Genomic DNA, 27524 nt, shown 5'->3' on the forward strand with positions numbered 1-27524 from the left:
AGTTGCTTGTAGTAATCTCTCATGATCCTTTGTATTTTTGCAGTGTCGGTTGTTACTTCCCCTTTTTCGTTTCTAATTCTATTGATTTGAGTCTTCTCCCTCTTTTTCTTGATGAGTCTGGCTAATGGTTTATCAATTTTGTTTATCTTCTCAAAGAACCAGCTTTTAGTTTTATTGATCTTTGCTATCATTTCCTTCATTTCTTTTTCATTTATTTCTGATCTGATCTTTATGATTTCTTTCCTTCTGCTAACTTTGGGGTTTTTGGGTTCTTCTTTGACTAATTGCTTTAGATGTAAGGTTGGTTGTTTATTTGAGATGTTTCTTGTTTCTTGAGGTAGGGTTGTGTTGCTATCAGCTTCCCTCCTAGAACTGCTTTTTCTGCATCCCATAGGTTTTGGGTTGTCATGTTTTCATTGTCATTTGTTTCTAGGCATTTTTTGATTTCCTCTTTAATTTCTTCAGTGATCTCTTGGTTATTTAGTAGTGTGTTTATATTTTTTACAGATTTTTTTCCTGTAATTCATATCTAGTCTCATAGCATTATGATCAGAAAAGATACTTGGTACGATTTCAATTTTCTTAAATTTACCAAGGCTTGATTTGTGGCCCAAGATGTGATCTATCCTGGAGAATATTTCATGAGCACTTGAGAAGAAAGTGTATTCTGTTGTTTTTGGATGGACTGTCCTATAAATATCAGTTAAGTCCATCTTGTTTAATGTATCATTTAAAGCTTGTGTTTCCTTATTTATTTGCATTTTGAATGATCTGTCCATTGGTGAAAGTGGGGTGTTAAAGTCCCCTACTATTATTGTGTTAGTGTTGATTTCCCCTTTTATGGCTGTTAACATTTGCCTTATGTATTGAGGTGCTCCTATGTTGGGTGCATAAATATTTACAATTGTTATATCTTCTTCTTGGATTGGTCCCTTGATCATTATGTAGTGTCCTTCTTTGTCTCTTGTAATAATCTTTATTTTAAAGTCCATTTTTTCTGATGAGAATTGCTACTCCAGCTTTCTTTTGATTTCCATTTCCATGGAATATCTTTTTCCATCCCCTCATTTTCAGTCTGTATGTGTGCCTAGGTCTGAAGTGGGTTTCTTGTAGACAGCAGGTATATGGGTCTTGTTTTTGTATCCATTCAGCCAGTCTGTGTCTTTTGGTTGGAGCATTTAATCCATTTACATTTAAGGTAATTATTGATATGTATGTTCCTATTAGCATTTTCTGAATTGTTTTGGGTTTTTTTTTTTTTTTTTTTTTTTGTGGTACGTGGGCCTCTCACTGTTGTGGCCTCTCCCGTTGCGGAGCACAGGCTCTGGACGCGCAGGCTCAGCAGCCATGGCTCACGGGCCCAGCCGCTCCGCGGCATGTGGGATCTTCCCGGACTGGGGCACGAACCCGGGTCCCCCGCATCGGCAGGCGGACTCCCAACCACTGCGCCACCAGGGAAGCCCCCTGTTTTGGGTTTTTATTGTAGGTCTTTTCCTTCTCTTATGTTTCCTGCCTAGAGAAGTTCCTTTAGCATTTTTGTAAAGCTGGTTTGGCAGTGCGGAATTCTGTTAGCTTTTGCTTGTCTGTAGAAATTTTAATTTCTCTCTCAAATCTGAATGAGATCCTTGCTGGGTAGAGTAATCTTGGTTGTAGGTTTTTCCCTTCATCACTTTAAATATGTCCTGCCACTCCTTTCTGGCTTGCAGAGTTTCTGCTGAAAGATCAGCTGTTAACCTTATGTGGATTCCCTTGTATGTTATTTGTTGCTTTTCCCTTGCTGCTTTTAATATTTTTTCTTTGTATTTAATTTTTGATAGTTTGATTAATATGTGTCTTGGCTTGTTTCTCCTTGGATTTATCCTGTATGGGACTCTCTGTGCTTCCTGGACTTGATTGACTATTTCCTTTCCCATATTAGGGAAGTTTTCAACTATAATCTCTTCAAATATTTTCTCAGCCCCTTTTTTTTTCTCTTCTTCTGGGACCCCTATAATTTGATTGTTGGTGCATTTAATGTTGTCCCAGAGGTCTCTGAGACTGTCCTCAGTTCTTTTCATTCTTTTTTCTTTATTTTGCTCTGCGGTAGTTATTTCCACTATTTTATCTTGCAGGTCACTTATCTGTTCTTCTGCCTCAGTTATTCTGCTATTGATTCCTTCTAGAGAATTTTTAATTTCATTTATTGTGTTGTTCATTATTGTTTGTTTGCTCTTTCATTCTTCTAGGTCCTTGTTAAACTTTTCCTGTGTTTTCTCCATTCTATATCCAAGATTTTGGGTCATCTTTACTATCATTACTCTGAATTCCTTTTCACATAGACTGCCTATTTCCTCTTCATTTGTTTGGTCTCGTGAGTGTTTACCTTGCTCCTTCATCTGCCATGTGTTTCTCTGTCTTCTCATTTTGCTTTACTTACTGTGGGGTCTCCATTTCGCAGGCTGCAGGTTCGTAGTTCCCATTGTTTTTGGTGTCTGCCCCCAGTCGGTATGGTTCATTCAGTGACTTGTGTAGGCTTCCTGGTGGAGGGTACTGACGCCTGTGTTCTTGTAGATGAAGCTGGATCTTGTCTTTCTGGTTGGCAGGACCGCATCTGGTGGTGTGTTTTGGGGTTTCTGTGAACTTATTATGATTTTATGCAGCCTCTCTGTAGCTAGCTGGTAGTTGAGTGGAGCTGGGTCTTAGCGTTGAGATGGAGATCTCTGGGAGAGTTTTCGCCATTGATATTATGTGGGGCCAGGAGGTCTCTGGTGGACCAGTGTTCTGAACTCGGCTTTCCCACCTCAGAGGCTCAGACCTGACACCCAGCTAGAGCACCAAGACCCTGTCAGCCACAGGGCTCAGAAGAAAAGGGAGGAAAAAAAAGAAAGAAAGATAGAAAATAATAATAAAATAAAGTTATTAAAATAAAAAAAATTTTAAAAATAAAAAAGTAATAAGGGGCTTCCCTGGTGGCGCAGTGGTTGAGAGTCTGCCTGCCAATGCAAGGGACACCGGTTTGTGCCCTGGTCCAGGAAGATCCCACATGCCACGGAGCAGCTGGGCCCGTGACCCATGGCCGCTGAGCCTGCACGTCCGGAGCCTGTGCTCTGCAACGGGAGAGGCCGCAACAGTGAGAGGCCTGCGTATCGCAAAAAAAAAAAAGAAAAAAAAACTAGTAAAAAAAAAAGAAAGAAAGAAGAGAGCAACCAAACCGAAAAACAAATCCACCAATGATAACAAGAGCTAGAAACTATACTAAAAAAAAGAAAACAAAGAAAAAAGACAGACAGAGCCCTAGGACATATGGTAAAAGCAAAGCTATACAGACAAAATCACACAAAGAAGCATACACGTACACACTTAGAAAAGGGAAAAAAAATATATGTATATATATATAAAAGGAAGAGAGCAACCAGATCAATTAACAAATCTACCAATGATAATCTCTAAATACTAAACTAAGATAATCATAAACCAGAAACAAATTAGATGCAGAAAGCAAACCCCAAGTCTACAGTTCCTCCCATAGTCCACCAGTTCAATTTTGGGATGATTCGTTGTCTGTTCAGGTGTTCCTCAAATGCAGGGTACATCAAGTTGATTGTGGAGATTTAATCCGCTGCTCCTGAGGCTGCTGGGAGAACTTTCCCTTTCTCTTCTTTGTTCCCACAGCTCCTGGGGTTCAGCTTTGGATTTGGCCCCGCCTCTGCGTGTGGGTCGCCTGAGGGCATCTGTTAGGGGGCTGTGGGTCCCTCAGGCCAGAGGGAGGGAGGGGTACGGAATACCAGGTGAGCCTGCGGCGGCAGAGGCCAGCGTGACATTGCAACAGCCTGAGGCGTGCCGTGTGTTCTCCCGGGGAAGTTGTCCCTGGATCACGGGACCCTAGCCGTAGCGGGCTGCACAGGCTCCCGGGACGGGAGGTGTGGAGAGTGACCTGTGCTCGCACACAGGCTTCTTGGTGGCTGCAGCAGCAGCCTTAGTGTTTCATGCCAGTCGCTGGTGTCTGTGCTGATAGCCGCGGCTCGTGCCCGTCTCTGGAGCTCATTTAGGTGGTGCTCTGAGTCCCCTCTCCTCGCGCACACCAAAACAATGGTCTCTTGTCTCTTTGGCAGCTCCAGACTTTTTCCTGGACTCCCTCTCGGCTAGCTGTGGTGCACTAGCCCCCTTCAGGCTGTGGTCACTCAGCCAACCCCGGTCCTATCCCTGGGATCTGACCTCTGATCAGCTCCCAGCCCCCACCCGCCCCAGCGCGTCAGCAGACAAGCCTCTCAGGCTGGTGAGTGCTGGTCGGCACCGATCCTCAGTGTGGGAATCTCTCCACTTTGCCCTCCGCACCCCTGTTGCTGTGCTCTCCTCCGTGGCTCCGAATCTTCCCCCACACCCCGTCTCCGCCAGTGAAGGGGCTTCGTAGTGTGTGGAAACTTTTCCTCCTTCACAGCTCCCTCCCAGAGGTGCACGTCCCATCCCTATCCTTTAGTCTCTGTTTTTGTTTTTCTTTTGCCCTACCCAGGTACGTGGGGAGTTTCTTGCCTTTTGGGGAAGTCTGAGGTCTTCTGCCAGCATTCAGTAGGTGTTCTGTAGGAACTGTTCTGTAGGTGTATTTTTGATGTATTTGTAGAGAGGAAGGTGATCTCCACGTCTTATTCCTCTGCCATCTTGAAAGTCCCCTAGGCCTATGAAGCCTTTAAAATGAGATAGATCTATATATAATGATATGGAAATTAAGCAAGATACATTATTCATAATTTTAGAAAAGCAGATTGCAGAACAACATGGTATGTATTATGTGGTTTCATCTCTACTGAAAAAGATATATTTTATGTACTTGTATGCTTATAGATAATTTCTGGAAGGATACACAAGAAACTACTAGAGTGGTTACCTCTGGGGAGGAGAGCTGGAAAAACAGTAGAGGAAAACTTTGCCTTTTCTTTCTATCCTTTGTGTGGCTTGGATGTTTACCCTGAATGTACTTAGCTTTAATAACGATAAACAAATGAACATAAAAATTTCAGATATATTAGACATGTAGGGAGAGTTCTTACTATTTGTCCTTTTAGAGAAGTTTACTTGGATTATCAGCAGACACTGAAGAAACCTAATAATATTGGTGACACTGATTTAATTGCTTTTAAACCCTTGTCTTAGAAAACGGTTGTATTTTTACCCTTTAAAGGTTTTTTGGGAACAGGAGAGGGGAGTGTGGTGGTGATTATATAATATGTTAATTTATGAGGTAATAAGTTAATATAGTAAATATTGAAGCTCTACTAAAAAAGTGTTAATTTGAAATTAAAAATTTAAATTGTAGTTAAGAGTTTTCCAGCCAATTAATTTCTGAAATAAACAGATATGGAAAATATGTTCCATGGTAGATAAAAATTTTTAGTAGGGTTAGGCTGGATTGTGCTACATTTCATATTTTTCAGTGCTGTAGTTTATATTACTTTTTCAGTACATTAAAACTTGTGCAGTGAAACTGAATAATGGCAATGTTTTTATACCCTTTTATAGCCATTTCTCTTTCATAACCTCCCCCTATTTCCTGTTAACTAAACTATAAGCACCTTTCTGTTAATTTATGAAAATTATTGTTGAGGTAGCACATCATCACTGATCTGTATGGCACTTTCAGCATGTTAGAAGCAAAGGTCCAAGCAACATAAAACACATCAAAATTCATTAATGTGGTATTGATTATTTTTTGGATAATTAATTTTATTGCAGACCCTTGAAAGAGATAATGAGCTGCAAAGGGAGAAGGTGAAAGAAAATGAAGAAAAGTTCCTTAGTCTTCAAAACAAGCATGAGCAAGCACTAGAAACTTGGAAAAAGCATGTAGGTTTATTAAACAGTAAAATATTAAAATATTTTAAGTAGTAGACATTTAAAATAACTATTAAATGCTAAAAAAAATTGCAAAAATAATATAGGAATAAAGTCTGACACATTGTCTTCTTGTACTTATATTTCCAAGAAGTGAATGTTTTTAAAGCTAAATTTAATAAAATTTTCTGTAATGCTTTTGTGCATGAAAAACCATACATATATGTGTGTATTTATGTATATTTTGCATGACTTTTCATATGTGACAAAAATTAATTTTCTTTTCACAAAACCATTGATAGTGTTTTAGTAAATGATTATAATAAAGAATTATATAGGTCTTATTGTTAGCTGATCTCTTTAGCTTTCCTCAGCAGTTTTGTTGACTTGTATTAAAGCCATGTTTAGAACATATATACAGTAGTTGGGTTCTATAGTATTAACATTTTATCATGAGAATTGTTATGTTATAAATGTGACTATTGCCTTAAAGCACAACTCTTTATTTTACATTAAATTTTAATTTCAGTGAAGTAGATAATAAAAGTGAAAAGTGATGTAAATTAAAGTTGTGAAATATAAGGTTCACTTTTAAGACTGGTGAACCCCCAAATCGATTACTTTATTATCTATTTTTATTGCCTTCAATTCTTTTAAAAGAACTAAAAAAAATAGAAGGTAATTATTTAAGTGTTTATGAAAGCTATATTTTGGGTAAGTAAGATTATATTTTAAACTATTATACTAATTATAATATATAATTCTAATACTATACTAATATATTTTATAATAATATATATATGCATACTATTCTGTAGATGATTTTGTTTGATATAAATTGTTTTGTAAGTAATTCTTGATTTTTTGATCCATTTGCAGCTAACATGTTCTCTTAATCTGTATTTTGAAGAGATCAAATCTTCACTGATGAATTTGATAAGCATTACCTAATTCTCAAAAAATATTTTGTAATTAATTGTATCAGAATACTATAAAATGCTTAGTGGCCCCTAAATAGGTAAAGTTTGTCATTAAGCAACAAGCATAGTAATTTTCATTTTAGCTTCAGCTAATCTACCTTGCATCCCAACACTTCCTTCTCATTTCTAAGGCTTAAAAGATCATGGAAATAGTACTGTCAGGATAAGGAAAACTATGAAGTAAAAAGAGAATATAAACTTGAATATGCCAGCCACACCAAAAATAATTAGTTGAGTTAAGAGAAAATTAAGCATTTATTTTTCCTAATGATATTTCAAGTATGTCCCTCTCCCAAGAAAAGAAAGTCAATTGAATTAAGAAAATAAGCATTCAGCTTCACTGGTGAGGCCACAGTCTATAATTTGGATAAAATTGGTTTTGTCTTAGGATTTTTAGCATCTAAAATCATTTCACTTCCATATGATTTCATACTAAACAGAACATAGGTAAATTTCTAAAAAGCTGCTTTGGTTCTATAGGAGTTTTCTTGAATGGGAGGTCAGATCTACTCTTTAATTGTGTTTCTATCTTGATACCAGTTTTTCACCATTCTTGAGTGAAGGAGAATTATAGTGTTGCTACTGAGATTGGATCAAAATGGGTTTCTAAAAATCATTAAAAGATACTGACAAAAATAAGATGAAATCATATATACTGCTGTTTAAAAAAATAAACAGTGAATATTACTAGATAATATATTTAAAACTCATGGAAATGTCTTAAAGAACATGGTATGTGTATCTGTTTTTATTTGGCTAGTTATACAGCCAATGGTTGTGTATAGATAAAAAGATAATAAATGGGGATGTTTAGAAATTATTTAGGGAAAGGGGGTATCACAAAAGGAATTCAATTCACAACATATTTGAGCATCTGTTATGTGTTAGGCACTATTCTAGGTGCTGGATTTTCAAAGATGCCTAAAATACAAAGATTATTAAAGAGCTCACACTCTCAAAAGACAGGTAATTATTAAGTTAACCACAATAGTGTTGAGTGTTTTTAGTAGTGTTAACATTAGTATTAACAAATTACTGTGAAAGCACAAAATAAATCATATTGTTTAACTAGGTTGGAGAAAGTTTTAGAGAAAAGATGACACTAGAATTTGGACTTGAAAGATGAATAGGGTTTCACCAGGCAGAAGGTGCCTGCTTCCTATACTTCCCATTCCACTCTGGGTATTCCATTTAAGAAAGGGAAAAATGATGGAGGCATGAAACTGCATTCTCCAGGATGATGAATAGTCTGATCTAGAATGTGACAGTGGAAATGAGGTTGAGATCACCTTCTGAAGAGTTCTTTACTAAGGAAGTTGAATTTTATTTTATAAGTAATGGGAAGCCATTGAGATTTTTAAAGCAGAAAAGTGACATAGATCTGCATTTTAGAAAAATAACTCTTGCAGCAGTATGGAGAATGGCGTTATGGAAAGAGATTAGTAAGAAGAATGTTGCAAATAATCTAACCACGAGCCTATGAGGTTGTAAATTAGGGCAACAGTAGTGAGAACAGAGAAGAGGGATAGATACAGGAAGCATTTTGGAAGTAGAATTAGCAGGATTACTGACATTTTATGTATAATGGATTTTAGAAGGAAAAGGAGTAAACTATGATTCTGAGATTAATATAATGAGCAGAATAATAATGTCACTAATTGACATAAGGAATGTGAAAGGAGAAGCACCATTTGGTGGATGAAAATGAGTTTAATTTGGGAACTGATGAATTTATGGTGATGGCAGGACATCTGACTTGAAATGTATATCATGCATTTGGAAACGTGAATCTAATCATAGGAGAGAGGTTGGGAGTGAGATATAGATTTAAGACTTATTAGCATAAAAATGAAATTTGAGGGTATGATAAGATCATCTGTGGAAGGAGTGGCAGACTTGAAGAGAAGGCTAAATAAAGAAGAAAGAGCCTTGGGGAACACCAACATTTTGCTAGTGGTTAGTGTGTGTATATTGGGGCAGGAGGGGAGAGGGAGCCTGATAAGAATGGTGAGAAAGGTAGAAGGATAGAGAGAGAGTAGTACCATGAAAATGAAGAAAAGAGGCTATTTCAAGAATAAGTAGTCAACATAGTCGAGCTACAGTGCTGTTAAATGGTGTGAAACTTGGAACAAGTTTGGCTAATTTGCAGGTGATAGCTGAGAAAAATAATCAGTAGAACAATGAAGGCAGAAGTCGGTTGTTAAGGAGTGATGAGAGATTAGAATTTGAAAGTAGTAAGAGTGGACTTTATTTTAAGAAGTAAGAGAGATAGAGTAATTGAGTCAAAGAGAAAAAAGTTAGGAATGTGACAAGAGCATATTTGTGGACTGAAAACATGCTGGTATAGTGGGAAAGATTGAGACTAGGCAGGAGTGAAGAGATCTTTGCTAGAGCTAAGCTCTAAGGGAGACAGGAGTGACTTCCCTGATGGTCTAGTGGTTAAGACTTCACCTTCCAATGCAGGGGTGCGGGTTCGATATCTGGTCGGGGAGCAGATCCCACATGCCTCGCGGCCAAGAAAAACCAAAACATAAAACAGAAGCAATATTGTAACAAATTCAATAAAGACTTTAAAAATGGTCCACATCAAAAAAATCTTTTAAAAAAGGGGGGGAGGGAGAGACAGGAGAGGATGGGATAGAGAGCACTTGTGGAATTTTTAGTCGTTTAAAATTAAGAGAAACTTTTGTAATATTTTATGACAAAAAGGTATTTTTCTCTTCAATGGAACTTACTTTGTCTTACATTTGAGGTTCCTATGAAGGAGAACCCCGCCAAGAAAAAGATTATGAAATTTTATAGCCAGTAAAAGCCCAGTGTGTAGATGCAAGTATTAGGCTGAAGAGTCAGTTTCTGTTGTACTGCTTAGTGCTCAGTATTCTTCATCTAATTGAGTTAAAATCTGTATATCTAATTTGCAACAAGAAAATAAAACTTTAAGAAAGCAATGAAGTGGTAACTTTTATAGAATTTTTATGATTAAAAATAAATCAATTTTTCATTTGTAACAAGAGGTAGTTTAATGTAGTACTTGAAAGCACAACCCCTAGACTTAGCCTTGGATTTGAATCTTGACTACCACTTTATATCTACCTGATCTTGGGCAAGCTACTTAACCTCTGTGAGCCTCACATTTCTCGCCTGTAAATTGGAGACTAAAAATACCTCATAGGATTTTTATGAGTATGAAATTATGTTTATTAAGTACTCAGCACAATTCAATAAATGGTAGCTTTTAATATTAGTAATTACTTCTGGAATGTTTTCATTTTTTACTATTTCCAAAGACTTGTGTTAATAAAGTATTTTTATACAAAATAAATTTATATACGTGTTCATTTTGGTTAAATGTTATATTAGGTTGAAGAACTTAATGGAGAAATTAATGAGATTAAAAATGAGTTATCATCACTTAAAGAAACTCATACTAAGTTACAAGAACATTATGATGAATTATGCGATCAGAAAAAGTTTGAGGAAGACAAGAAGTTTCAGGTAAAATTCAAGTATGTTGGGGGTATAAGCTCTTAAAGAAATTAGAACCATCACTGATGATTTTCTCCATGCTTCATATTTTCCGTTTCTCAACTTTAAAAAATTAGTATAAGCGTTTAGTCTGTAATACATTTTTAGTTAATTTTTATGTACAATATGACATAAGGATCAAGGGTCTTTTTTTGGACATGAATTTTCAGTTCTAGCACATAACCTTTGTGGAATAGACAATTTTTTCTCCCATTGTGCCTTGGTACTTTCTTTGAAAATCAGTCAACCAAATAAATATATGTGGGTCTATTTCTGCACCCTCTATTATATTCCTTTGATTATATGTCCATCTTTAAGCCAATATAACACTTTCTTTATTAGCGTAACTTTATAAGAAGTCTTAAAATGTGGTAGTATAGGTCCTTCAATTTTGTCCTTTTCCAAAATTGTTTTGGCTATTCTAAGTCCTTTGCGTTTCCATATAACTTTTGGAATCAGTTTGTCAGTTTCTAAAAGAAAAAGTCTCTGGGGTTTGGACTTGGATTGTGTTGAATGTATAGGTTAATTTGCAAAGAATTGACATCATAACATAGAATTCATGAACATGGTATATATCTTTACATTTATTTAGATATTCTTTAATATCCTTCAGAAATGTTTTGTAGTTTTCATTGCATAGGTCTTGCAAGTATTTTGTTAAATTTATCCCAGAATATTTCATATTTTGTGCTCTTACTGTAAATAGTATTTTAAAAATTAATTTTTCTAATTGTTGCTAGTATATAGAATTAAAATTGATTTTTGTACATTGACCTTGTATCTTTTACCTTTTCTTTTTCCTTTTACCTTTTTAATTAACTTATTATAGTAGTAGGGTTTTTTTGGTTGGAGTTCGGAGTTTTCTATATATATGATTATGTCATCTGAGAATTTAAGGCAGATAAATTTTACTTCTTTTTCTGCTCTGTATACATTTTATTTTTTTCCTCAACTTATTGCCCTAGCTAGGACTCTTTAGTACAGTGTTAAATAAAAGTTGTAAGAGTTGACATGCTTGCCTTACTTCTCATCTTAGATGGAGAGTATTTAATCTTTCATCATTTCATATTATGTTAGCCATAGATTTTTTTGTATATGCTCTTTGTCAGATCGAGGAAGTTTCCTTCTATTCCTAGTTCGCTGAGTTTTTATCATGAATGAATTTTTATCATGAGTGGGTATCAAAGTTTGTCAAATGATTTTTCGGTATCTATTGAGATCATATTTTTTTCTTTATTCTGTTAATGTGTCAGTATTAACCAATTAATTACATTAATTAATTTCTAAATTTACCTTGCATTCCTCGGATACGTACTATCCTTTTTATATATGGCTAGATTTGATTTGCTAATGCTATGTTAGGGGTTTTGAATTGATGAGGAATATTGATATGTAGGTTTTGTTTTTTCTTTGCATTCTTTTGGTCTGTTTTTTTGTATCAGAGTAATACTGGCCATATAAATTGAGTTGGAATGTGTTCTCTCCTCCTGAAAGAGTATTGTGTAGAACTGGTGTTACTTACTAAATATTATATACACTTCATTGGTGAAGCTATCTAGGCTTTTTCTTTGTGAGAATATTTTTAATAACAAATTTAGTTTTTAAATTATTTATAGGGCTATTCAGAGTCTCAATTTCTTTTTATGTCAGTGTGCAGAAAATAGTTGACATAGCAGGCCTGTGAAAGGCCTCTGAAAGACCTGCTTGTAAGTTTGGCTCTTGACTGGTACCTGGAACTTTGGATTTGGGGAGGGTTCCCACCACTTTCTAACAGACAGGAATGGCTCACTGGGCCTAAACTAAGTAGTTTACTTTGAACATCTGCTTTCTTTCTGGGAGTCAGGAGTTTTGGCACATGCTAGGCAGAGAGTGACCAGCAACCAAAAAACTTTGGGCACTGAGTCTCTAATGAGCTTTCTGGTAGACAACAATTTACATTTGTGATCACAATTCATTGCTGTGGGAATTAAGCATGTCCTATGTGACTCCACTAGAAGACTCTTGAAAGAGGTTTGTACATGGTTTCCTCCAGACTTCACCTCTTGTGCCTTTTCCCTTTGCTGATTTTGCTTTATATTCTTTGCTGTTATAAATCTTAGTCAGGAGTACAACTGTATATTGAGTCGTATGAGTCTTCACAGCAAATCACCAAACCTGGGGGTAGACTTGGAGACCTCCAACACAGTCCATTTTGCTAATTTTTCTTTCAAGGAACTTGTTCTTTTCATCTAACTTGTCAATTTATTGGTTATTGGCCTTTCTTCATTTCTAATATAAGCATTTAAAGCTATTAATTTTCCACTAAGCACTGCTTTAGCTTCATTCTACAAATTCTGATGTGTTGTGTTTTCATTCTTATTCAGTTGAACATATTTTAAAATTTCTCTTGTGAGCTCTTCCTTGACCCATGAATATGAGTTTGACCTATAAGCATGCTGTTTAATTTCCAAATATTTGAGAATTTTCCAAATATATTTCTGTTAATGACTTCAAAGTTAAGTAAGACTTTTATCATTTTAAATATATTAAGACTTGGTTTTTTGCCAAGTATATTGTCTATCTTGGCAAATATTTCATGTACCCTTGAAAAGAATGTGTATTCTGTTGTTGACTGGTAGAATGTTTTTATAAATGTCAGGTCAGTTTGGTTGATAATGTTGTTCAAGTCTTCTCTATCCTTACTGATTTTTTTGTGTACTTGTTCTATCAATTAGTGGGAAATCTTTAATTATAACTGTGAATTTGTATTTCTCTTTTCAGTTCTGTCAGTTTTTGCTTCATGTGTGTTTAAGCCCTGTTATTAGGTGTATACACAGTTATAGTTATGATGACTTCCCGATTAATTGACCTTTTTATCATTATGAAATGTCCATCCCTATCCTAGTAATATTATTCTGTCTGATATTAATATAGCTGTTCCATCTTTTATGATTAGTGTTTGCTTTTTTCACCTTACTTGTGTATGAGGGGTAGACCTCACACAGCAAGACATTTTTGAGCTGAGTTGTTAAAAATAACTAAGAATTTTCCAGATAGAGATTTAAATTAGATGGAATAAAGTGAGCAAAGAATCAGAAAAGTGAAATATTGTTATTCAATATGTAAACTAGGTGTTGGTTAGCAAGGCAGTAAGTAGCAGGATAAGAGGTTGAAAAGATAGGCAGAAGACTGACTGTAGAGGGCTATATAGTCCATTCATAGAAATTTGTTCTTGACACTACCATTTGGGGGCTTTTAAACAAGGGGTAAAGTGCTTAGATTACTTTTTTGAAATGTCATTTTGGTGATGATGTGGGTAGACAGTGGGACAAAGCTAAAGGCATGCATTCCAACTTGGAGAATACTGTAATAGTCCAGGCCAGAGATATTGATTGTCATTTTAATATTCATAGCTATAACATAGCTTGAGAGCTATAAATAGCAAGTAATTCCTACATCTGATTGATTATAGAAATGAATATAGACTTGCATTCATAAAAAGTTGATCAGCATTCATTCACTTTCATACTGAAAATAACGTATTCAATCAGATTATAAATTATGTTTTTATTTTAAGAAATGTAGACGATATAGATACTTTAAAATAAGAAAGTGAAGATCACCCATATCCCCACCATCCAGAAATAGTGATTGTTAAAATTATGGTATATGACTTCCAGAGTTTTTCTATGTGTGTGTTTGTATAGAAACAGACACACATAGGTATTCATATATATGCATTTTTTAAAAACTAAAATAAATCATACTTTCTCTGATGTTTTGTAGACCACTTTTATTTAGAATTTTCTTTTATTGTGGTAAAAAATATATAACATAAAATTTGCCATTTTAAAGTGGTTAAACTTAAAATTACAATTCAGTTGTACTAATTATGATTTAGTGGAATTAATTACAACTACAATGTTTTGAAATCATCACCACTATCTATTTCCAAAACTTGCATCATCCCAGACAGAAATTGTGTAACCATAAATCAATAACTTCTGATTTTCCCCTCTCCCCAGGTAACCTCTAATCTACTTTCTGACTCTATGAATTTGTCTATTCTATATTTTTTATATAAATAGAATTGTACAATATTTGTCCTCTTTGTCTGGCTTCTTTCATTTAGATGATGTTTTCAAAGTTCACCGATGTTGTAGCACTTCATTCCTTTTTATGGCAGAATAATATTCCATTGTATGGATACACTACATTTTGTGTGTCCATTCTTCTGTTTTGGTTTATTTAAAAAATAAATTTATTTATTTATTTATTTTTGGCTGTGTTGGGTCTTCATTGCTACGTGCGGGCTTTCTCTAGTTGCGGTGAGCAGGGGCTACTCTTTGTTGTGGTGCACGGGCTTCTCATTGTGGTATCTTCTCTTGTTGCAGAGCACAGGCTGTAGGTGCGCAGGCTTCAGTAGTTGCAGTGCACGGGCTCAGTAGTTGTGGGTCGCGGGCTCTAGAGCACAGGCTCAGTAGTTGTGGCACACAGGCTTAGTTGTTCCGTGGCATGTGGGATCTTCCTGGACCAGGGCTCAAACCCATGTCCCCTGCACTGGCAGGCAGATTCTTAACCACTGCATCACCAGGGAAGCCCCATTCTTCTGCTGATGGACACTTGGGCTTTCACCTTTTGGCTGTTGTGAACATTAGCATACAACTATCTGTTTGAATCTCTGCTTTTAATTTTTGGAAGGTATATACTGAGGAGTGGCACCAAGTGATTCCCACCTCCTGGTGTTCATGTTCCTTTGTAATACCCTCCACTGAGTGTGAGTTGGATTTAGTAACTTGCTTCTAGTTAATAGACTATAGCAGAAGTGATGCAATGTTACAATTCTCCTGAGATTAGGTTACAAGAAGACTGTGGTTTCTGTGAGAGCGTGGGTGAACACGCTCTCTGTCTGTCAGTCTGTGTCTGTCTCTCCGCCTCTCTCTCTTTCTGAGCCGTGTAAAGAAGTCCCAGCTATCCTGCCAGAGAGGCCACATAGTGAAGAGGGGCTCTGGAGGATGAAAGGCCACATAAAAGAGAACTGAGGCACTCCTCCACCCAACAGCCCCCACAGCTGCTAGCCACGGGAGTGAGCCTTCTTAGAAACAGAACCTCCAGCTCCAGTTAAAGTTTCAGACGACAGACAGCTTGACTAGACCCTCATGAGAGACCCAGGTCAGAACCATCAAGCCAAGCCATTCCTAAGTTCCTGACCCATCAAAACTATGGGATAATAAATGTTTGCTGTTATAAACCACCAAATTTGAGGTATTTGTTATACAGCAGTGGATAACTCTTAAAATGGTTGACCCCAGAACAACTCCAGGGTTAGGGGCACCACCTCTCAGAGCAGTCAAACATCTGTGTATAACATATAGTTGACCCTTCATATACGCGGTTCCTCCATATCGATGGTTCAGCATTCACAGTTTCAACCAACTGCAGATGTGTAGTGCTGTAGTATTTACTATTGAAGAAAACCTGTGTATAACTGGACCTGTGCGGTTCAAAGCCATGTTCAAGGGTCAACTCTGTAAGTATCCTTCTAGGGTTTCACAGTTAATAGGTACTGAAACAGGATTTGAACCTATATTTATCCAACTCCAAAGCTCCTGGTAACCACCATACTATTTTTCTCCATCTCCTTTGCAAACTCCTCCTTTGCAAGGTTCCCTTCCCCTGCCTCTCCCTTGGGGATTTTCATTAGCATTTTATTCTTTATTCTCTTTCTTCTTAAAATATACTCTTTTTTTTTTTTTTTTTTTTTGCGGTACACGGGCCTCTCCCGTTGCGGACACGCAGGCTCAGCGGCCATGGCTCACGGACCCAGCCACTCCACGGCATGTGGGATCTTCCCGGACCGGGGCACAAACCCGTGTCCCCTGCATCGGCAGGCGGACTCTCAACCACTGCGCCACCAAGGAAGCCCTTAAAATATACTCTTAATCAGTCGTATCAACTTGTATGTCTTCAGCTGCCCTCTATCTGCCAGAAATTTTCAAATCTACATTTCCAGCTCAGTTTTCTCTTAAAAGTTCCAGTTCTATACATCTAAATGTTCATTAGACATCTCCCACCTTTTTGTCTTACTAACTCTTCAAACTCGAGAGATTTAAAAGAAAATTTTTTAATTATTTTTTTAATTTTTTGGCTACATTGGGTCTTCGATGCCGTAAGCGGGCTTTTCTCTAGTTGCGGTGAGCAGGGGCTACTCCACCTTGCAGTGCGTGGGATTCTCATTGCAGTAGCTTCTCTTGTCGCAGAGCATGGGTCCTAGGGTCGTGAGCTTCGGTAGTTGTGGTGTGTGGGCTCAGTAGTTTGTGGCTCATGGGCTCTAGAGCGCAGGCTCAGTAGTTGTGGTGCACAGGCTCAGTTGCTCCGTGGCCATGTGGGATATTCCCGGACCAGGGATGGAACCCGTGTGCCCTGCATTGGCAGGCAGATTCTTAACCACTGCGCCTCCAGGGAAGTCCCATCAAGAGATTTAAAATGAACTCGTGATATTTCTCTAAACCTCCTACTCCTGTTTTCTAGCTCAGTAAATAACACCCACCCATCACCTAGGTACCTAATCCAAACTCTGCAAATCAGTCTCGACTCTCCTCTCAGTTTTCATAACCAATCATTCAACAGTTGATATTAGCTTAATAAATAATTCATGAATCCATTCAGGCTTTTCATCTTTGCTGATATCACCTGGACTACTGTGGCATTCTTATGACGCATCTCTCTGCCTCTTGTTGTTTCCCCTTAATTCAGTGTTTTTCAGACTTCTAAGTGCAGCCTGTTAGTGGTACATGGAAATCAGTCTGGTGGTTTCGTGACTGGCATTCCTTTAGAAATGAAATAAAATAATGTAACATAGAAAACATTAGAATGTATCTCATTGAGTTGGTGTTACTTGGTATGCTCATTGTGTTGTAAAACATATTTATTTCTCATTGCAGGTTTTAAACAGTGAAGTTTGGAAAACATTAATCCATTCTTTATACTGCAGCCAGAATGGTCTTTCCAATCAGCTCATATTAATCACCTTGCCTAAATCCTTCAGTGACTTCTCATTGACTTCCTGGTAGAGTTAGAACTCCTTAGTATGCTATATTGGGCCCTTAATGACCTAGGCCTAGTTCAAGCCTCATTTCTCTCCATTCTTCTCCCAGCATCTAAGCTCAAGCTGAAGTAAATCCCAAGTAGTTCCACGAAGTAAAACTACATGAAGAGACTATAATTTTGTTTGCTTTTAACATCTGTGAATGCCATTTGTTCTCCCTGGAGTGCCTGCTTATCCCCATCTATATTAAAATTGCCTGTCATTCCTTTTACTATCTTCCCCAGTGGACCATAAGTTTTTTGAGGATAGGGACTATATTTTGTTCATCATTGTATCCCAAAGCCTAGTGCAGTGCTTCCATGTAATATGTGCTCAATATTTAGGGGGAATAAAAAGATGTTGAATTGATTCACTATTTTAAAGATACATAAAAATACCAAACACTCAAAACAATTTGCCTGCCATGACTACTTTGCTTTTAATAAAGGAGTAGTTCTTAATATGGTATTATATAATAATGTGGAATGCATGTTTGAAAACATCTAAGGCTCTCCATTTTATTTAACTATGATAGACTATACAAAATGAACTTACAGTGATCTTGTTACAAAGAACAGTATATTAAATTTAGTCAAAAAATCATTTGGCTTTCAAATAGAAATTGCTGGATGGTTGAACTGAAATATAGATTCCACTTTCATTAGCAAAGTTTGTTCAAATGTTTTATACTTTTTAACAGTCTGTTTTTACATTAAAGGAAACTTTTCTATTTTACACTAGAACCTTCCAGAAGTAAATACTGAAATGTCAGTGGAAAAATCAGAAAACACCATCATACAGAAATACAATTCCAGGCAAGAAGTAAGGGAAGAAAATACTGAGAGTTGTTGTTTAGACACTGAATACAGAGAAAAGGAGGAAAAGAAAGAAGCCCCATTTATAGAAGAAATCACTATAGGTGATGAAGGTAACCTAAGGTTACATTGATATTTTCTAATTTTTATATTGATCATTTTAGGGGAATATAAGTTACAGTCTTTGCTTTGAGGACCTAGTAGTATAATTGGAGAAATACTTTTCCATTTGTATGTGTCTTAACAAAAGTACTTGTATGTCTTTTGAGCTATTCTTCAATAGAGTCAATATTAGGGAGAAAAATACATTTTTGCTTTCCCTTCTCATCACTTATTCATTGGCTTTTTGCATTCTGGTTTCTGCCTTCACTGATTTGCCAAGAATGAGCTACCAATAACCTTTTGATGACCAGACTCCAGAGCACTTTTCTTAGTTCAAATGACCTTTCTGTAACCATTGAAAATTTGACTGATTCGTCCATATTGAAAAAGAGTGGTTTAAAGAAGGTAGTTTGAAGTTTGTTCAAACCTAGGCTGAACAACCACTTGGTGGAGATGTTGTAGAGAGAATGATGGATTAAAAAGACCCTTCATGCCCTAAATTTGTAGTCCAGATTATTGTAACTATACTGAAATTTTGAAATCTATGGTTAAAACCCAGATGAATAAAATTAATATCTTAAGTAGATATTCTATATATTTTGCCCAAAAGTATTCCAAATTTTAAAAATATTTACAAGGTAGTGAGTAAGAAAGTGATGATTATTAGTCTTGAAGAAACCAGCTAGCAATTTCTGCATCTATGTAGTAAGAGAAATTACAATATGACCGTTAGAGTAAATTAATTTTTATCTAATCAGCTGTGTGTTTATATGGAATTGTACCATATGCCCAAAAGGAAGCAACAGACTAGAGAAATAACCTTTTTGTAATGCCCTCAACTTAACTTTTTTAAACCAAAAATACTTTTGCTGTTATGAAATAAAAATTTAGTGTGAATAGAGTCGAACATTTTAGCATGCTTATTAAAGGGAACTCAATATTTATATAAAATTGGTGTCATTATGTTTGTGTAATAGCTTGCCAGTGAAATATTTAAAGCTAAATATGTTTTTATAAAAATAGTTAACATGCATTTTATAAAAGCAGGCTTTTGTGTATAACCCAAAAATTTACTGTGTTCTCATTATAACAGACTTACAACCTTTTGAAAAAAGCCCCAAGAAGAAAATTAATACTATTGTACCTCAGAATGAAAATCAAAGTGAAATCTCCCTAAGCAAAACCCTCAGCATAGAAAAAGAATTAATCAGTCAAGGACAAACCTTGGATGTTACTGACTTTACAAAAGTGGTTACTACAGAAATACAAGACAAGGTGGACTTGGAAAAAGATAATGGGTGTACAGAATTTAAATCACCAAATATTTCTTTTTTAGTGGCAGATATATCAATAGAAAGAGAAAAGATACATCCAGAAAGAACTGAAGGATTAGATCATCACCATGCAGATGTACACCTGGGGGTTGAAAATAACAGAACATCATTTAACAGTATTTTAGATGAGATGGCTTGCAATACAAATCATGAAAAAGATGTTTCTGAAGATGAACCATTCAAACAACAATTCAGATTGCTTCCAGGGACTCAAGAAAATGACACGGAGAAGGAAATTACAAATAGTTGCCAAACCAAAGCAGATTTGGATTCATCTCTAGATGTAAAAAGGAATCTTGTCCAGTGTCAGAAATACAATTTACCGGATTCAAGGAATGTTATGTTAGATGATAAACAATGTAAAATAAGACAAATACAACTGTTAAATAAAAAAAGTGAATGTAGCGTATTGCCATTTAAAGAAATTTCAGATTTTCGGCAAGTTGGTGATGATACTTCAGAGCAACCTGAACTAACTATTCCCTGTGATATAGCAATCAACCGCCCCATTTCTTCTGCTGTTTTCAGTGACAATTTGAACGTACTTTTAAAGAATTCAGATAAAAATGTTAATATTATGCCTGTGTTGGTGACACCCAACTCAAGCCCTGTGAAAAGAACTATATATAGGAAAAATGTGAATGATATCCATAACAGTCAAGTTAAGAACTGTTTGGGGTATCTAGAAGACAATGTGACTGTTTCCCATCTTCAGACTAACAATGAGAATGTAGATGCTTCACAAGCCAAAGATATGAAAACTGCTATTCATGTGAAAACTTCCACAGAAATACAGTTTTCCAGTAAAGAGAGTCATATTGATGAGAATCAGAGAACTGAAGTAAAAAAAAATGACCTCTTCCCTAATGAAAGACAGCATACATTGTTAAATAGTACAGAGAAAACAGAGTCATTAAATGACATTGTTTCAGGAAAAATTTACAGTGAAGGACAGCTGGAAGAATCATGTCCATTTCACATAAAGCCATCTGGAGATTTAGTAAACAGAAGTGGAAGGTCAGCCTTTGATCTTTCAACTTCAGATAAAAAAACTGAGAAAACTCTAGTATATGTGAATTTTTTAGACCCCAGTTCCTGGCCAAAAGTAAATCAAATTGAAAGTCAAACAGTGAGCACTTCAACATCTAGCATTCCTTTGTTGCTGAAGAAGAGACCAATAGGTCTATTAGAAAACAAAAAGATGGTTTCGTTGACACCTTGTAAAAATGTTGGTGTGGATGATGACGGGAAGGATAGCGGACCAGGTAAGAAAATAAGGGTTATGTTTTAATTCTTTTAAAATTTGTATTTCTACTTATTGGTAAAAATTTTCCAGATTGTTTAAAATGAAAATTTATTTATATTACTATATATATAAGTATTTTTTTTGCCTAAACCTAAAAGACTCCTTATATGTATTGATATATATGTAAAAGTAGGAAAAGTTTTATTTAAATGGAAGTGGACTTATTTTCACCTAAATCTGAGCCAGTATTATCAACATGTACAGAGGTCAATTGCATTTTGGAAATTAAAAAAAAAAAAATCCTTTCATTATCAAAGAACTGAAAATAGCAAAAACAGCCACAAGTCTGGGTCATTAATTTTAAATTAGGAACATCTACCTAATCCAAATCTCTTTTTTTACTTTCTAGAGCAAATGCAGTGAAGTTGTTGATACGGCTTCTGCCAGTGTTATGTTTACTCCTTTTCTTTCTATACTAAAAAAAAAAACCCAAAAAACATACCCAAAAAAACCCAAACTTCCTTCTCTCAGAACTATGTTTTAGTTTCTCTCCTATGTTGTCACTTTCTTCTCCCAATTTTTTCCCTCTTTCCTTAATTTTTCTATTTTTATCTGTCCCTTCACCAGCACCACAAATCTAGCTTTGTTCTTTTATTTTGCAAGTAATAGTGAGGTGTAACATTAATACCTTTCATATCATTGATATTTATCACTGTTTGAAACACTTTAAATTGAATCCCTTAATAATTATATGCCTGTATTAATATATTCAAATATTAAATAGTTTAGATAGTGGAGACTGTTTTACTCTTTCAAACCACCACATGAAATAACAATGTGCAAGTTTTGCTTTAAAAATCCTCCAGGAAAAGGGAGCTCTCTTGCACTGTTGGTGGGAGTGTAAATTCATACAGCCACTATGGAGAATAGTATGGAGGTTCCTTAAAAAACTAAAAATAGAACTACCATATGACCCAGCAGTCCCACTACCGGGCATATACCCTGAGAAAACCATAATTCAAAAAGAGTCATGTACCACAATGGTCATTGCAGCACTATTTACAATAGCCAGGACATGGAAGCAACCTAAGTGTCCATGAAGAGATGAATGGATAAAGATGTGGTATATATACAATGGAATATTACTCAGCCATAAAAATAAACAAAATTGAGTTATTTGTAGTGAGGTGGATGGATACAGAGTGAAGTAAGTCAGAAAGAGAAAAACAAATACCGTATGCTAACACATATGTATGGAATCTAAAAAAAAAAAAAAAGGTTCTGAAGAACCTAGGGGCAGGACAGGAATAAAGATGCAGACATAGATAATGGACTTGAGAACACGGGGAGGGGGAAGGGTAAGCTGAGACGAAGTGAGAGAGTGGCATGGACATATATACACTACCAAACGTAAGATAGCTAGTAGGAAGCAGCCACATAGCACAGGGAGATCAGCTTGGTGCTTTGTGTCCACCTAGAGGGGTGGGATAGGGAGAGTGGGAGGGAGACGCAAGAGGGAGGAGATATGGGGATATATGTATATGTATAGCAGATACACTTTGTTATACAGCAGCAACTAACAACAATATAAAGCAATTATACTCCAATAAAGATGTTAAAAAAAAACACCAAAGTATAGGAAACTTGGTAAGTTATAACAAAAGAATCTTAAATGGATTGCAGTTTACCTAAAACTTAGATCATTCTTAAAATAATCAGAAACAAGATTATAAAACAATTTTTTTAATCCTCCAGAATTAAAAAAAAATAGGGAGAGAGGTAAATGGATGAAATACGTGACTTAATATTGAAGTACTGAAGGTGGGTGATGAGTACATTGATGTTCATATCCTTCATTGTCGTGTATTTGAAAATTTTAATATTGAAGATATTTTAACATAGAGATATACTACATAACATATATAGGTGCTGTATAAATGTAACTTAAAAATATTGTTTAAGAAGTATGATCATGATAAAAATATGTTTATTTTGCTAATAGCAATCTCATAGTTAAAGTTGTTAAGGTTGTCGTAGACAGTCTTAGATTTTACGGGAACTTTGCCTGTTTAACAATACGTGTCTAGACCCAGTGAAGAAATATGGATTACAAGGAAAGCTTTGCATGGCCTTCTGACTTAACAGGCTTCTTTTAAAAAGGAAATTGAGAAAATTTTAAAAAGAAAATGTGGGAATTAAAAGCAAAATAAGTATATCTTGTTTACTGGCATGAGTGGAGAAGTAATATAGGGGAAAATAGAAAACACCAAAACACTGTAAAATCTCACTTCACAAACTGTAATTTTCCTGATATAATAAAATGTATTAAACTTCAGATTCCATTAATTTTGTCTGTCAAATGCTGTGGTTAGTTTAATGCTGTTAGTCAATGGACTGGTCTAACATTTACCATTTTCTCACAAGTCCTTCTAAATTAAATCTCAATCATATAAATTAGGATGGAAGGAGAGATGACTAAAATTCTATAGAAATTCAACTTGTAAAATACTCAGACTTATAAAAGATACTCCTAAATATCTTTTAACCTTACATGTTTCTCTAAATCATTGTTATCTATTTATTAAAGCCCAATGACCCCCTACTAGACAGCCCTTTGTTGGATTTTTTATCATGGCCAATTTCTTTTTAAATATATTTTACAAATCTGACTTTCAGTTGGTTCAGACTTTTCCCTTTGAATTGGTAAGATGTTCACTATATAAATGTTTATATGTGTAGTCAGTGCAGTAACCAGGGGAATAAGGATAACATTTTAAGGTATGTTATATTGCTTTAGAAGATATTCATACCATGTCACTAATTTTAATGTGAAATCAGCAGGTTTTAGAAAGTAGCAATAAAAAAATTGTTTTCTGAAATGAAATACCTAATGTAAGGGCAAACCCTATGGAAACCAGTGTTCAAACTGAGAAGAAAATAGAAATTGTTACTTTTTAAATACAAAGCATAGGATCAGAAAAAAGTTTAGTCCCTAAAATGAGTGCCTGGAGAATAAAATTTAGTTGTCATTTCCTTTTTGTCAACCAGATAGTACCAGCATTAACAGAGTTGCTGACATTTTGAATAACTCGAGTATTCATCCAGATCCCAGGAGAGAGCCCAGTGAAGAGAGGAATGCAATTGCAAAGACTTTTTGTGATTCTTCTTTTCCCACAGAACACGTAAGTCAATTAAAAATATTGCGGAGCAGACCTTAGTGAGCTAATTCTACAGATATGTGTAGAACTGTGTGCATCTGGATGCTTTAAGACCTAACTGATCTTCAAAATAATATCAAGAGGGCAACATGGCACCATTTTTCACAATTAAGTTTGATGGAAAACAGCAGGAAAAAGTCACAGTGTATAAATCAAATAGATATAATCCAGCCTGTTTTGGGAAGGAGAGTGTGAGGTAGTGTATTAAGTACTTATATTTTTTAGTCACCTAAGTTTAGGAATAGTGGCATTTGAGCATTTATTTATTTATTTAAACTATTAAAAAAATAGTTCACTCATTTGAGCATTTAAAATTTTAATAAAAGATGCCTTAAATAATCTAATCAATAGAGTTCAGTTGTTTTTAATAGTGCTTAAGTTAATTTATATTATTTTGGGAAACTGACTATTGCAAAGGAAGAATTTGTCTATTTTAAATTAATTCAATTAAAACACAGTATGTGAAAGGATCAAATATTCATAAATATATCAAGTATGGATATAAATATTAAGCAAAGTATTTGTAGAGATTATTTGGCTCCAAGAGTCCATTTATCATATGAAAAGCAAGTAACTACAACTGACAGATTTTTTTTTTGGAAAATCTGTAAGTTTTTTAACTTAGTGTGCAAAACTTTAGTGCAAAAAAGACTGTATTAAAAAAAAAAGGCTGTTATTTTTCAAAATCTAAAAAACAATTACAGGTATAACTGCTAAAAGGTAACCTAAAAAGTTTAGGAAAAATGACAAAAAAAACAACTGCATAGTCACTGTATATTTTAAATTTTAGAGATGCACATTAAACAACTTTTCCTTTAGCACATCTAAAGTGAAAATTATAATACTAACACAGCCTTAACAAGTAATAGGTTCTAACAGTACATTTAATTTCCATTTTTAAATTGGAGAAACCTCAAGATAGCATAACTCTCCCTTTGGGAAAGTTGAAACTAAAATCAGGATCTACCTTTTCCACCTTTGCATAACTGAGCTCAAAAACAAATCGTTTCAGCTTGATGTTCAAGTGTACAATCTTTAAACTATGGTAACTAAAGCGCAGTGGGCCGGGCACTGGGAAATCTAAGTTCTTACCTTGGCTAATTGGACAAGTCATAGAATCAAAGCAAAAGCAAAAAGAAGCTTGAGTATCAAAGCTAGACACCCATTCTAATTGGGTTGAATACTTAATACTTCTAATTGTCCTGTTTCAAACAGTTTAAGGGTATGATGGAACATTTCACATCCCCCTTTCAAGCCCATTTTTATAATAAACCCAATAGGGAAGTTCTTTGTATCTGATTCCTAATGCCTTTTCTGTTAATTAATGTTGTTAAGAATTTATATTTATAGAATTTAAAACTCTTCCGTAGAAGTATTCCCACAACAGTCCTACATCTTTAAAAACAGATGAGGCAGGGCTTCCCTGGTGGCGCAGTGGTTGGGAGTCCGCCTGCCGACGCAGGGGACGCGGGTTCATGACCCGGTCCGGGAGGATCCCACATGCTGCGGAGCGGCTGGGCCCGTGGGCCATGGCCGCTGAGCCTGCACGTCTGGAGCCTGTGCTCTGCAACGGGAGAGGCCACAACAGTGAGAGGCCCGCATACCGCAAAAAAAAACCCAAAAAACAGATGAGGCAGTGACACAAATGTGAAGTAATTTTCCAAACTCAGTAATTTTCCAAAGTCATTAGGAACACAGTCTGCAGTGGACTTTGACTAGGTATCTTGGCTCTTAGTTGCATGCTACATAACCTTCTCAATTTTCATAATATAAAAAATTTCTTCTCAAAATACTGGTGTATGTAAAACACTAAATGTCTGTTTAGCTAAGTGATTATCACTAGGCATCACGCACTATGCTATGTATCATTGTCCCAGCTGAACCTTGATTACCAATTAACATCCAATGTGGGACAAATTTAAAAGCAGATCAACTCTTGCCTAGTCTACTGAAAATGCTTTGATCCCTGGATTAAACCAGGCCAATCTAGTCTCTTTATGATGCCTGTTTACTTGCTTACATACACTTTTCTAAAATCAGGGGCTGTTGAATGACAGCTGGAGGGCCAAACGCAGCCGACTGCTTTGCTTTGCCTGTAGTTCTGTGGCTGCTTTTGTATTGCAATGACGGAATCAAGCAGTTGAGACCACTTGGCTCACAAAGCCAAAAAAATTTACTCTGGCTCTTTACAGAAAAAGTTTGCCAACTTCTGTTCCAAATGAAAAGTGAATTTTATGAAGACTTATAGCCAGGGAGGGGAAGACTTAGCCAGGGAAGACTTACAGCCAGGGAAGACTTATAGAAAGGGAATATAAGTTCTTTACATTTTTCAACGTATTTTTATGCATACTGTCCACATCAATCCTGTAAAATTCTGGGTAGTTATTATGAGCTAATCCACTTTTCCCCTACAGATCCAGAGCAAGATGAAGAGTGTTTTTTATTCTTAGAGCAGGGGTTAGGTTGGTAGCCTGCTGCAATCTTGATAATACCCAGGAATGATGGGAGAGAGGGGCCAGAGTAAGCAAAGAAAGCCACTTATTTTACACAGCCAGTGATATTAGGTTCATTTAAGTTAATTTTTTTTAACATCTTTATTGGAGTATAATTGCTTTACAATGGTGTGTTAGTTTCTGCTTTACAACAAAATAAATCAGTTATATATATATACATATGTTCCCATATCTCTTCCCTCTTGCGTCTCCTGCAGGCTTATAAACTTTAAAATTACATCTTCTTTCTCTCTACAGCCAATCCTTACTGCCCCTCCCACCAAGTAGGTAAGGAAACAAACTAAAGCAGATATGTATAAATGTCTCCTTCCTTTTTCAAGATTAAAAGTCAAGGAATCAGGATTTTGGAAAATTAGGTGATTTGTACTTGATATCAAATGCACCAAAACGCTTCTAGCATTTTGTTGGCAAAGCAGGACCATTATGTTATATAGATCATCAATCATTTTACTCCAAAATCAGTAGCAACCTACATTTAGATTTGGTCTATTTCTCTGTAACTATTCTCAGTAGTGCATGAAACTGACACACTGCCCATTGCACTTAGGAAGCAGGTTCTCAGTGTTGCATGGATGTCTAACATTCATTTTGGCCCTGTGAGCTACATGAAGTACGCTGAACACTTATATGCCAGATATTATGAGAAATATACATTTATGCGCATTTTTATCTATTATGTTACTCTTTACAATAACAGCATTTTCTAACTAAAAGAAGCTGATGAGAAAACTGAGGCCCACAAAAGTTAAACGACTTAAGGTCTCTTGGTGGTCCTGTGCTGATACTTTTTTCATCTGTTATTTCATAGGAACATAGGCAATCAGACAAATAAGAACCCAGCATTACCCTAAGGATCAGAGGCTAAGACTCTGAGGGGACTGGCGGCTGACTAGAATTCTCAGGAACCAAAGAGAGCAATC

General features: G+C 35.8%; 1 protein-coding gene across 5 annotated transcripts in view; it reads left to right on the forward strand.

The window, feature by feature from the left end:
• The window catches only part of CCDC73 (coiled-coil domain containing 73), a gene marked incomplete at its 3' end in the record, with an annotated part of 140739 nt that overhangs the window by 111577 nt on the left and 1638 nt on the right, over window positions 1-27524 (forward strand). For 4 of the 5 annotated variants that reach the window (XM_079928486.1, XM_079928484.1, XM_079928485.1 and 1 more), the window contains 5 exons: window positions 5707-5817; window positions 10146-10280; window positions 18118-18304; window positions 19387-20892; window positions 23922-24055. In XM_079928486.1, coding sequence (XP_079784612.1) covers window positions 5707-5817; window positions 10146-10280; window positions 18118-18304; window positions 19387-20892; window positions 23922-24055 — 2073 coding nt within the window. The remainder of the gene's footprint in view (window positions 1-5706; window positions 5818-10145; window positions 10281-18117; window positions 18305-19386; window positions 20893-23921; window positions 24056-27524) is intronic. The other variant, XM_079928488.1, reaches the window with a different exon arrangement.

Source organism: Stenella coeruleoalba (assembly GCF_951394435.1).
Source record: "Stenella coeruleoalba genome assembly, chromosome: 8".
Classification (NCBI taxonomy): Eukaryota; Metazoa; Chordata; class Mammalia; order Artiodactyla; family Delphinidae; genus Stenella; species Stenella coeruleoalba.